Raw genomic sequence first — 12,582 nt, 5'->3', positions numbered from 1 at the left:
AATTATTGAGAAGCTTTAAAAAAAATCATACGATTAGATTTTGACTTTCAAAAGAATTCTTTAGAGCTTTGTGCTTAGCATAAGTTATCTGCAAACTTCAGAATGTGAAACTCGTCTACAGAGCAACAACATTAAAAAATTTAGTTACATAGCTAGATTTTCATTGTAGGTAAATAATGATGCATCATTCACTATAACAGATATTATTAAAGTTGTAAGAGCAATTTACAAGGTAAAAAAATATTACATTTGGGATATTGTCGTTGAATAGCCATCAATTTGACTTGATAAACTCATAAAAAAAAATTTTTGTCATTATTTGCTATACACTATCAATCACATCTATTTTGAATCATATTTAGTTTTAATTGAGTTTCAATTCGAAAAACAAAATGAACAATTTCTCCTGTTTCAGAATATAATCTTTTTTTACATGCAATGGGTCAGTAAAACAGTTAAAAACTCCGGGCGGTGTTGTATTGTGTTCGAGCATTCTCTGAAAAATGGCAAATGCTGCTTAATCTACGTTGTAATTGTTTGCATCAAAATTGTTCAGAGAGGAGAAATATTGTTGGCGGTTAAAATCTTTTGAACTTGTCCCATCCAATTCGTTTTCAATGAATATTTAAATGACGTTATTCATAAACCGAAAGAATAGTTTTTTAAACAATATATATTTCATGAAGTGTTTTCCAAATTTCCTAATTTTTTGAAGAAAATGACCTGTTTAATGTCTCACGTCAACTGGTGTCTGCTAAAGTCATAAGTTACTGCAATAAAGTTTCGTTTCAAAAAATGTAGTTCTCAGAACAGCAGTTAGTATCTTTTTTGAAACTTAATAGTGATTTAGGTTTCAGACAAAATCATATATATATATATATATATTGAAATAGGTTGCATATTTTTCTAATATCGGCTAATTAATAACAAATAAACACATTCTAGAAATTTCTAATATCAGGGCTTTGAACAATATTTACAAACTTTCATGCTGAAAACGAAGCGTGGCAAAGGCAAGAATTTAAACTTAATCACAATTTCATTAGGACTATTTGAGTGACAAAATTATCAATGATCATTTTTAATTCAGTATAGTAACTGTAAAAATTCAAACAATTACTGAATTCAATTGATACATGTTGGTTTCCCACACGAGAACCTTGGACAGGTCAAACACAATTGAATGTTTGGATCGAAGCGGAACAGTTGCGATTTGGTCCAGGTTTGAATAAATACAGGGATAATGACGTCACATCTATGAGTTTTGTGTTTGTCTTCAAGTTTGAATCTTGCGAAGTTAGATTCAGTTCCTATAAATCATCAGGTAAAGTTGCATTAAAAACACTCATGTTGTGTCATCGGTTGTTATACTTTTAACCAAGAATACCTTTAAAAATTGGTGGTGATGATAAGATGATGTAGTATAAGCGCGGAGAACCAAGACTTCGAGTTTATCTACGATTGCAAGTAATAATCGATAATGCACATATTGACCAATTGACCACGATATATGAATTTCCAGTTTCTGTCTTGTTAGGTAATACCCACGAAATGACGCAAGTATGCGTATTCTTGTACAGAGCAACAGACGACGATTCAACAGATAAAGTTGCTTCCCCTGTTGTTTCGTGTGATAGAATATTTGGTTGGATAAATTTCTTTCGTTACACATGAAGTTATCTGACACGAAACGACGCAAGCATGCGTATTCTTGTACAGAGCAACAGACGACGATTCAACAGATAAAGTTGCTTCCCCTGTTGTTTCGTGTGGTAGAATATTTGGTTGGATAAATTTCTTTCGTTACACATGAAGTTATCTGACACGAAACGACGCAAGTATGCGTATTCTTGTACAGAGCAACTGACGACGATTTAACAGATAAAGTTGCTTCCCCTGTTTTTCGCTTCGTGTGGTAGAATATTTTGTTGGGCAAATTTCTTTCGTTACACATGAAGTTATCTGACAAAAAAAAATTTGAGAACATTTTAATACCGCAACGTGTATAAGTTGGCAGAATAGCCAGGTAGCTTCAAACTTCACGAAAAAAGTAGTTTTTTTTTATCACAATTGAAGCATATAAAATGACTCAATGTAGGCTACCATGGCTATCTCACCAGAGAAAATGTAATCACAAAAAGAAGTATTATATATATTGCATATGACTGAGATGCATGTACTGTATTATACTAATATTGCGTACTTTTATTTGGTCGGTCTTGGTAGGCGGCAAACTGGTTATTGAAGTTGACTGCTTCTCAGATGTTGGCGAATCCACTCATCTTGTTGACCTACCTGAGGTCGGACTCACTTCTATTCTATGAAACAGAATAGAATTTACACTAATAATAATACAAGAAACTTTTGCACAATATTAATCATTATATATTTGTTATTAATGACCCTTAACCTCTCATGATTGAAATTGTATTAGAAAGTTGACGTCTCCGTGGACATAGAATTAATTGTTTATACCCTGTTTATCATTATGCACGACGGTGTCGGGTAGTAATAGCATGATAGGATTGCTCATGTTGACGTTACAGGAAAAAGATTCGACCAACCTTAATACCCATGATCCCAGCAAAAAGTGTAATAATTTTGACAACAAGTAATTAACATCTCGTTCACTACAATATTGTCAGAAAATGACCACAGATATTGGTGGCTTATCCAGAGCTTTATTTAGAGCAGAGGTTGGAGAATAAACATAATCTGGGGCTCCCGAAGTATGCGAACCAAGATGGCGGACATCGGAATGTAATATGTGTACTAGGTTAGGGTTAGGCCATAATTTTAGGTATAAATACTACGGGAGGCTCTTGGCTAGTCTTCGAACTGATAATAGGACTAAAATAAGGAAAATTGGAAAAAAATTATCGCCTAACCCTAACCTGTTACCCGTGTTACGTTCCGATGTCCGCCATCTTGGTTCGCATACTTCGGGAGCACCCAAAATCTTGTACTTGATGCATAAATATGCATAATGGTCAACTCACTTGTGTGGGGATCCAAATACCTTTTTATTTGGTTGCCATGAGATGATCAAGTTAGAGTTGCAGGTGTTATTCGATATTTGATGAATTGTGGGATTTCCAGCCACAGAAAAATAAATAACACAAGATTAATAGGCAAAGATTACAAACCAAAATAATTAATTATGGTTACCTTCATGTGATACCGATGTAGAATTCTAAGTTTTACGAATTCGATAACGACAACTGTAAGATCCACCATCTGCAATATTTGCGTTTCGAAGATTCAATGTTGCTGATCCGGTTTGTAAGAATTGATGGACTCTTCTTGTAGTTTCGGTTGATACTTTGTTACATGCTTTGTACCCTTCAACTTGTGTCGCGGTGCTGCAGTTTGTTGCAAAATACCTTCTCTGGTTGCCTTTGATGCTTTGTATTTTAAAGAAAGAGCCATTGAATCCCGATGCGGAATTTGAAGATAAATGACACATAATAATCTTGGTGAGTTAGTTCATGAAACGAACAGAGAAAAATCAATATTACCTTTCTGGCAAATGTATTAGAAGTTTTCATTACAGTAAACATCAACGCACTGGTACCGCTTTCTGCCAACTGAATAAAAGCAATCTTTATCATGGAGGTTGGTGGCCCCGTCGTTGGGTTGATTACTGCTCCTGTAATATTGAAAATCCCGACAAATTCACGTTATGAGAATAGCAATTATAATACTGCAACCTACTCGTGTCCAAATATATTGTCTATGTTTTTGCAATTTCCTTAGATAAAATTAGGAAACAAACCAGTTTTGATATTTCGCTTCTCCTCTCATTATTACATCAGTACCATCCTGCCACTTCCAATCTCCTTCTTTAGCTATGTCGTTTCCACCAATATAAAAGGTGTTTTTTGACCATTTATGCTAGAAATATATTATATATATATTATGTTATTAGTTTTATAAAAGTAAATTGTGTTGCTCTCCCATAAAACTTGAGAAAACTCGAAAGCGAACACTCGCAAGGATTTATATATATAAATTTATTACTTCAAATTAGATGTCAGAAGTTAACAGTTTATACCAGATTCAAAAGACTTCACGTAAACACTGCCAGAAACAGCGTAACTGAACGGGAAAAGGAGATATTGTGTAAAAATTTCCAGTTCAAAATATTTGTCGATGAGCGATAAGCATTCTTCCAGATCGGATGAGGCATAAGGTGACTCACGAGCGGAAAGGTATAATACGTTTTCTAGTTTACGAACTTGGAATTGTTTGATGGTGGACTACATCCAAGCAAATATTGAAGTCCTGTATTCCTTTCAGCAATCTCATATATCTTTTCAAAATTTCTGGTTGGGATTTTCTGTTCATTTGTGATAAGCTCTGTGTATTTCTCAGTTTTAAATACATAACACGTTCGGATTAATTTGTTTCGTTTTTCTACCTTCACGTTGCATTTTGAGTATTTTTTGACATGGAAGAATGTTTTTAACACCAAACACAGTGCAGCTCCCTTGTACGACAGACTGAATATCGAAAAAGAAACGCTATTCTCTGTGATAAATATTGCTGCATGGTTCGAATCCATCAGAAATTAAAGCGAGGTCATACACTTCAAAATGTGTAGTACTAAAATGAATATCCGTTTACATTTATAGATGTCAAATAAACAATATGCTGTGCGAATTAATAAGTGTTTGTTATGCACTGAAAAGTTATTATTTTCAAAAGCAACATCATTTATGTAGCATTCAGGGTGACATATAAAAGAGGTCCGGCTTAGTGGCGAAATAGGCTGAAACATTTCGTGGTCTGAATTAGGTGGACGAATTAAGCGGACAAAAATTTTATGTCCGTTATCGAGAGGATTCTGTTGACTCTTTTTCTCCGTAGTTGTCAACGGCTCTCGCGCTCTCCGTGTACGTATTTAAAAACAATGGTACGGACACAGGAACGACGTCCGCTTAAATACTGCAATTATGGCAGGTCCGTTTAACTGCGGTAATAGATATATTTATGTATATACGTTGTCCTTATCTTTAACAAATCTAGTTTTGCAATTACAATTATTACGCAATGGATCACAGCGATTGTAGTGCCGATTCCTTAGTCCTATTTTCATATAGGACATGATTTTAATATTTGTCCAAAAGTTGTAAAGGAGAGCAGATACACCACAGCTTAATTGCAAGGTGAATGTAAATATTTACCAATTAATTTTCTATGCGAAAAGTCGACATGTGAATCACCTTAAGACGACTATTACTCCAAGCAACTCTTCCACAAATGACCATCCCGACAACCACACACGGTGGAGCCACGAGCAGTGCGATCAGCCGTATTTAAATTCTCCGCAAACTTTGCCAACCCCGATTCACCTCACAAACAATGCAAAGAATCAGCTGTGGTGTTTGGCATTTATTCAATTGGCATTCTCATAAGCGGAACATAACGCATATTGTGTTACACCAAATGCACAAAAATTTAGCTGGTCACAAAATGAACAATAAGGTTGTATAAATTTGCTGGGAGGAAACTTATCAAGCACCCGCAATGCTGGCGGGTGGGTTTGTGAAAAAAATAATCAAGAACATAAAAATTGACGCAAACAAAAAACTCCAACATTCGAGAGGGGGAGGAATGCCTAAAACTCATTTATTTGACACTAAAATAACCAGTAAAAGTTGAAATATTAGGATTAATTAAAATGTAAAGTGTCTATGCTAAAATGGGTTCATTTCATTGTAGATGATATTTTGACTAGACGACTTAAAATCTGAATTAAACAAGTAAGGTTGGAACAAAGTTTATCGAAATGAAAGTAACTGAAACAGAAGTTCAAAAAAATCAACGTTAAAATGTTCATAAATGTTGCAAAGGTGGCAATTTATTACTCGCTACTGCAGTATCCACCTATTGCATAAAACAATCCCTTTCAACGGTTAATATATTTAATCATAAGAATTTGACACGTCTGATACTACAAAATTGGATAAAATACATAACCTCATGAACAACATATTAGTAAAATTGATCGCACTAAAACTCTTAACCACCACAAGTGTTTTCAAACTGTCAATAGCATTAGAAATAACATCGAGAACTGTATGTCCTTCCTAATTATTATAGCTCTTTCAGATAATTGTAGGCAGTTCTGGACGATATACCCAATGCTACTGTTTTTCGGTACCAAATTTTCTGAAATTCATTTAACATTAATAATATAATAAATTCATGTCACGAAAGCATGACAATATGATGTAAAACTGCACGCAATAGGCATACTAAAACGCAAATAAACCCCATAACACCAATTAAACAACAGCATCCTCCCCCAAACGATAACATGGCACAAAGCCCGGGTTAAGAAATTAATTAAGAAATTGATAAATAGGTGGAGTTTGGCACAAAGCGGCGGCGAAGGCTTTACAATAGACTTCGAAGCAAAATATGTACGTGTGTATGTATATATGATGAATGGCAAAAAAACTCACTATTTCATTGAACGTGTTTGTGAAAAAATAAATTCGAAAATAAAAAGTTTGTTTCACCGATCCCAGCACCAAATCAAACCTAAATGTGTGATGCAAATACATTTTCTCAATATCGTCTACGCTGGTTTCTCATCAGTGGACGATGATTACGGAGATCGCCAATTGAATGCTGCCATTCCCAGCACTGACGACAGTAGTACTTGAAGCAATCCTAAAAAATCCAAGAATTTATTTCAACTGCCAATTTGATTTAGAATTACTTTTAATTAGTAAAAGATTTGATTCGAACAATACTTTGGAAAAGTAAGAAGAACATGGATGTGACACGAAATAATAATTTGTCAAAATGTAATTTGGTAACTCCAACTAATCGGAATACAACTATCATCTTAAGATATTTTTGCAAAATTAAAATATCAATAAATTGACTTACAAAATACACAATATCTTTTTATCGCCTTTAGTCGTATTTAAATAAATATTTTTAACATTTGGCATGCACAATCTATAGAAATATTGGCACATAAAAACGTAGCTATCGGAATTTTGAAAGCTTTGATTTGACGCAGACTACCCGTAATAATCTTAGACGAGTTAAGAAATAAGGAATGGTCAATGTTAACATTAATCATAAATTTCTTCATAAAGCGACCTAGCGCATTATTGCCACCAGGTAAATTCATATCGATGATAAATAAAGCACCACCGATGTTAGCAAAACGGTTGTGCTTTATTTATCATCGATATAAAGCGACATATTTGCACAATATCATATTAAATCACCGGAAGATCTCTGCAAAAATATGGGCCAGATTGAGCTTGGCACAGATTGCACATAGCGTTGTCCTCGAGATATGGATCGATTTGAACCTTCTTGGAGAATTTCGGAGTCTTGATTTCAACAAATGCAGCTTTCACTGCTTTCATGTAACTGCTGTGAGTATTGAAGGTAACCCGGCCAGATCCTTTAATACATTGTAAAAATGCGTTCAAATATTGCACAACAGAGCCGATGGTTGAACGCCGTGGAAGTGCTCACTCGATACTTGTGGGTTAATAAAAAAGTTCAGTCGTTACGTAAATGAATTATTTGATACCCAATCATCAAAAAAACTATAGAATTCAATATTACTATCTTTAGGCATTGTAGGTATTGATCGATGTAGTGTTTGGAGAATGTTTATCAACGAACATTCTATTGTATAAAGCTAGTTGTCATTACCGAAACCAAATTTCTGTATTTTACCAAGCGCATGTAAACCTAATAAAGTCACTTTTAAGGGTGAAACCGTGACTCACCTATTGGGTACTTGTATTTGTCAGTGTCTATTCCAGCATACACAACATTACCAAACAGATCGTTCATTACGTGTGCAAGACCTTCTGACGTCAGCATTCCATGAAGAGCTCCAACGAAGATGGTCTTGTTGGCATCCAACCGAGCAGATGAAACCCGCATATAATTGCTATCCGTGATCACCCATGGTATTATCTGAAAACATCATTAACGTATGGAACAATGATAGGCGTACCCAGGTGGGGGCCATGGTTCCCAAAATTTTAACAGTATACTTTTTGAAAGGAGAATTTGCGGCATTAGCAATGAGACACAAACTCGTATATTTTAACACTACTTCGCTCTATGCGTCAGCGATTCACTGACAACCCGACGTCTTTGGGCTCACTAAGAACAAATCCTCCATACGAACCACAACCGAGATGGATGAAATTGTGCGCTAGACTACTTCGACTGCAGAGTCTGTGGAGAGCTCCTTCAATATATCGTTCGATATCAATGGCTACCTATACATTGCCTTGTGCAAAGAGAAAGGCGCGAACAAAAGTTCTTTCAAAAATATGGGGTCCAAAAACCCCGAAACTCGCAATAACAGTAAGTGCAGTTTAATTAGAATGTTGAACAACAATGAGACAAGAAAATATACCTGCACTTCTTTGCTGCGCATGCGTCTACTCGACAGCCTAAAGAACCATTCGTTGGTTGTGACATCTCGAGTACAGTTATGCAGGAGACTTTTTATGGACTTGTCACTTTCAAATAGCAGATAAACGTATCCAGCTGCACACAATTTTTCATTCAATCAATGAGTAAATTTAAAAAATGAAAAATACTGTCATAGCCATGGATGTTTGTTGCCACTCTTTTTAATTAGCGCCTGCAATATTAATGGACATATGGTGTATACAGAGCGTTGGTTTTCAACCGTGGCGCCGCTGCACCCTAGGTTTCCGCCAATACAGTCCAGGGGTTCCCGCCTTTCCATTCAAATCATATTGTTTGAATATAATCAAACACCTATTGGGCCTCATATTTACTGTTCATACAATTCAGACATTAAAGGACAGTTGGACTACTGCACAGGGGTTTCTTGGGATGTTTCTAGAAAAAAAGGCTTTGAAAACCACTGATATAAATAATAAGGAGATACTTTTCATATGAAATGATATACATTCAGTAATTTTCAGCCAACCAACCTCGTAGAGGATAGCGAGGTCCTTTGGTGTCTTTTCCTGGCCATTCAACCCGAACTAGTCCGTATGGTTTGAAAGTCAGATGGAATGACGCTGCAAGATGATAAAAGCAGATTTTATAATACACTTATAGCAATCCATTTTTATATTGTGTGATTTGGAAGCATTTTGTACAAAAATATTATATTCTCCATACCTTCGGTGATGTCCCACGGTACTCCACCAAGAAACACCTTTGGTGAATAAGTGGGCGCAACGTAATGGCGAATAGGAAGATGCCCGCTCCAAGTAAAGGTCGCCTCACACGACGCTGTAATGCGAGTGGCATGAAATTTAAAATATCACACAATTTTTACTCATCAAACTTTAAGAAAACTCCCAATTATATAATTATGTAATATAATATTTATTTGAAATATTATATCATGATGGACATACATCATATACCAAACTACAGAAAAATTTTGTTGACCTAATTTAAAAGACTTGGGCTTTTTGATTGCTCTGGCAATAAAATTAACATTCATATTTCTGATTTGAAAATCGATAAAATAAACTTTACCAGCAGCGGAACGATGAAGTCTTGCGTCATATTCCATTTTGTCAGAGACTCCATATAATGAAGCAACATCCAACAGTTGCTCTGAGGAGAACGGGTTAATCATGCCAATGTCGCCATCGGGGTTGTAATATTGTCGCGGGGTGGACGCATCGCACCAGTCTGTAGGACTGGGCACAATTGGAGTGGATCGACCAGATATTGAATTGCGACTTGGTCCCATATGGAGACCTTGAATTCCACTCTAAAAATGTAATCATTTCGTTGTATTTATTTCAACTATGAGAAAGTTATAGTCTTAGTTTTATTCTATATTGTACACGTACATGCCTAATAAAGCACAATAAAAACAGTTACCACTAATTCTGATATGGACATCGGATCAGATCCAGAACTCAAAATGCTGGAATTCATACTGGAGCCACTTGCGTCATGAGATGAATGTGTGCTTAGCCCATCGCTGTTCAATGTACTAAGATGGAGCGGTGCACCTTCCATGCTCAATGACAGGGTTTGTTGGAGTTCCTGTGGAGCTGGGAGAGTCATGATTTATCATATTTAAATTAATCATTAAGATACCATTAGTCAGTATGTTATGGAGCTTATATAATGTAAAAATGACCTGAGAAATCCAAATCGCATGTCAAAAAAAAATAATGGAGCAGAGACCATTTTGAATTTTAAAGGAAAATGTTTAACTGAAACAATGAATATATGTATATATATATTAGAAAAACGCTGGGGAGTAGGTATGTAAAGGCGACCCGGTATACCTCGTTTTAGTCGTTTTCTAACATTAATCTATTAAATTGAACATGATCTACTTTATTTCAGAAATGAATTCATCTTTTTGAACAAAGTTAGTAATTGATTCCAATATCTACACTTTTAGTACCAGTTAATAAAAATTCATAAACTTACACAGAAGAGGCGGTCCAATGAGCGAAGCGAAATCGCCAGGATCTGGTGTTCTTGCGCGGAGTCCGTCAGCTTAAAATTAATATAATCTTACCTGAAACTATATTTATTTACTACAAAAATTTTACTTAATGTACAAAAACGATTCTGTGTACTTGCAGGAAGATTCTTTAAAAAAAAGGATCTCCGTACGCCAGAAAATACACTAATATCTGAAAAAGGTAACAAACAACCTAACACAGGGTCATTACTGAGCGTGTCACATTTTGAAATCACGCAGCCGATGAGAAGTGCAAGTTGAACGCCTTATAAAAAGCAAAACACAGATGTACATTACACATAGTATTAGTCTACGCTGGAAATTTAAGACAAAGATGGATGACAAACAAAATGCAATCACGTATCATACTCTACCTCGGCGAGCAGAACGATTCATAATTTGTCGAATGCTAGTGTCAATATCCAACTTGTTTGCGTAGCCCTCAGGAATAATCGGATAGTCAAAGGCAGGGACTTGATGAACGTCCGGCACTGTGCGACGCATACTTATCCCTGGATGCTGCAGTTCCTTCAGTCTTTGCTGTACGTCCGTGTTTTTTGCCATCTGTTTTGCCGCCATTTCTCGCTGATGGTTGATAATATTAACCAAATTTTCTGTGTTACTGTTGGTGTTATTATTATTGCTATTTGAAGAGGTCAATTCCTTTTTCATTCCACTGATCTTGTTGATGAAATCCGAAACTTCTCTGCCATTGTTTCCTAGACACAATCGTCGGTTTCGAATTATACAAAATAAAATTTAGTAAAACTAATAAACGTGAAATAAAAGCCTTTTTTGCTCATGTAGTGTTTTATTGTAAGTTAGTGAGTAAAGCGACAACAATCAAATGGATTATGAAACGTTATTTATAGCAAAAACACCACCTTGACTGTTTGCGTTGCCAGACCCTGTCGTTTGCTTGTTGGGTGAACCAGCCTGTGCTGACCAAGCCGCATACGAGCTATCTCTGGTTGGTTCTGTTATATAATTTTGATGAATAAAGATATGAAGTCATCGATCAAAAAATCAGAATCACAACAGTCTGTAAAACGAACCTGCTGAAGTGGAGGCTCCTTCATTGATGCCGCGCAGGTCTAACGTATTGCCGAGCAGATTATTCATATTACGAAAAAGCTCTTCGCTTTGATAGCCTGCCGTTGCTGTCATATTGTTAGTATTCATTTAAAATAGGTTCCAAATCAAGGTGTACGACAGCAACACCCCCACGGCTTGCCAAAACTGATGCTCGTATAAGTCAGATAAACCAGACAGAGTCAGCACCGAAAGCAAATGACGATCTTCAGTTACAACTATAGCATCAATCTCTACACAACTTGCAGTTACTTTAATTACATCTTATTTTACAAACGTACTGCTGTGTTTCAAGTATGATTCATACTTGATATGTTGAAACCACCTGATTCGTTTAACGCAACCCGCCGAGATAATTATTCGCCGGAGTAATTATTCGTACTATGAAAAACAGAAATTTACTTTGAATTGTTGTGTAAACGACATTCTGAACATGTATACACGTTTAAAGATGAGGTGGGATCACAGCTAAAATTAAACATTGGGCAATATACTGTGGAAAATGCTTGAAAACTTGGGGAGAAGCAAAAGAAAATTCGATGATAAATAAATACCAGAAAGCTCTAATGGATTATGAAAATAATAGGTTTGATATAGAAAAAAGACACGAGGTTGAATTAAAAAAAGAGGAGTTGGATAATTTATCGAAAAAAAAAGTGCATGGAAATATTATAAGAAGTAGAATAAGATGGCATGAAAAAGGCGAAAAATCTAGTTCTTACTATTTCAATTTAGAGAAACATAGAGGGCAAATTAAACTTTCTAAAGAATTGGAGACAGTTGATGGTACAATCCTTACAAATGTTAATGATATACAGGAAGAGCAGAGATTATTTGAAAAAAAAAGGGCCTAGATGGTCTTACGAAGGAATTTTATACAATATGCCGGGGCAAAGTCAAAACTATTTTACTCGTTGTATATAATTGTTGTATAGCTTCTGGACAACTTACCGAAACTATGGCAGAGCCAATAATTACTTTATTGTATAAAAAAGTTGGAAGGAACAAATTAA

At 35.5% G+C, this 12,582-nt stretch overlaps 1 protein-coding gene across 1 annotated transcript; it reads right to left on the bottom strand.

The window, feature by feature from the left end:
• Nucleotides 1-5,374: 5,374 nt before the first annotated feature.
• On the bottom strand, nt 5,375-11,794 carry LOC120336202 (uncharacterized). The gene is made up of 12 exons (XM_039403821.2): nt 11,533-11,794; nt 11,362-11,454; nt 10,852-11,196; nt 10,441-10,509; nt 9,877-10,052; nt 9,523-9,763; nt 9,157-9,270; nt 8,964-9,053; nt 8,414-8,547; nt 7,770-7,962; nt 7,254-7,435; nt 5,375-6,681 (listed from the first exon to the last, which is right to left on the bottom strand). Exons 1-12 carry the CDS (start codon nt 11,657-11,659, stop codon nt 6,577-6,579), a joined length of 1,869 nt encoding a protein of 622 aa, XP_039259755.2. The 5' UTR covers nt 11,660-11,794; the 3' UTR covers nt 5,375-6,576.
• Between the last annotated feature and the right edge of the window lie 788 nt (nt 11,795-12,582).

The sequence above is a fragment of the Styela clava genome, chromosome 2 (assembly GCF_964204865.1).
Source record: "Styela clava chromosome 2, kaStyClav1.hap1.2, whole genome shotgun sequence".
Classification (NCBI taxonomy): domain Eukaryota; kingdom Metazoa; phylum Chordata; class Ascidiacea; order Stolidobranchia; family Styelidae; genus Styela; species Styela clava.
This window is presented reverse-complemented; position numbering and strand designations above follow the sequence as displayed.

Bases quoted from the DNA above. Each gene is read 5' to 3' on its own strand.
- LOC120336202 (XM_039403821.2), bottom strand. From the start codon at position 11,659: ATGAATACTAACAATATGACAGCAACGGCAGGCTATCAAAGCGAAGAG. The intron at 11,455-11,532 runs GTTCGTTTTACA...ATTATATAACAG, and splicing joins AGGAGCCTCCACTTCAGCAG to AACCAACCAGAGATAGCTCG. The intron at 7,436-7,769 runs GTGAGTCACGGT...AATGTATTAAAG, and splicing joins CAAATACAAGTACCCAATAG to GATCTGGCCGGGTTACCTTC.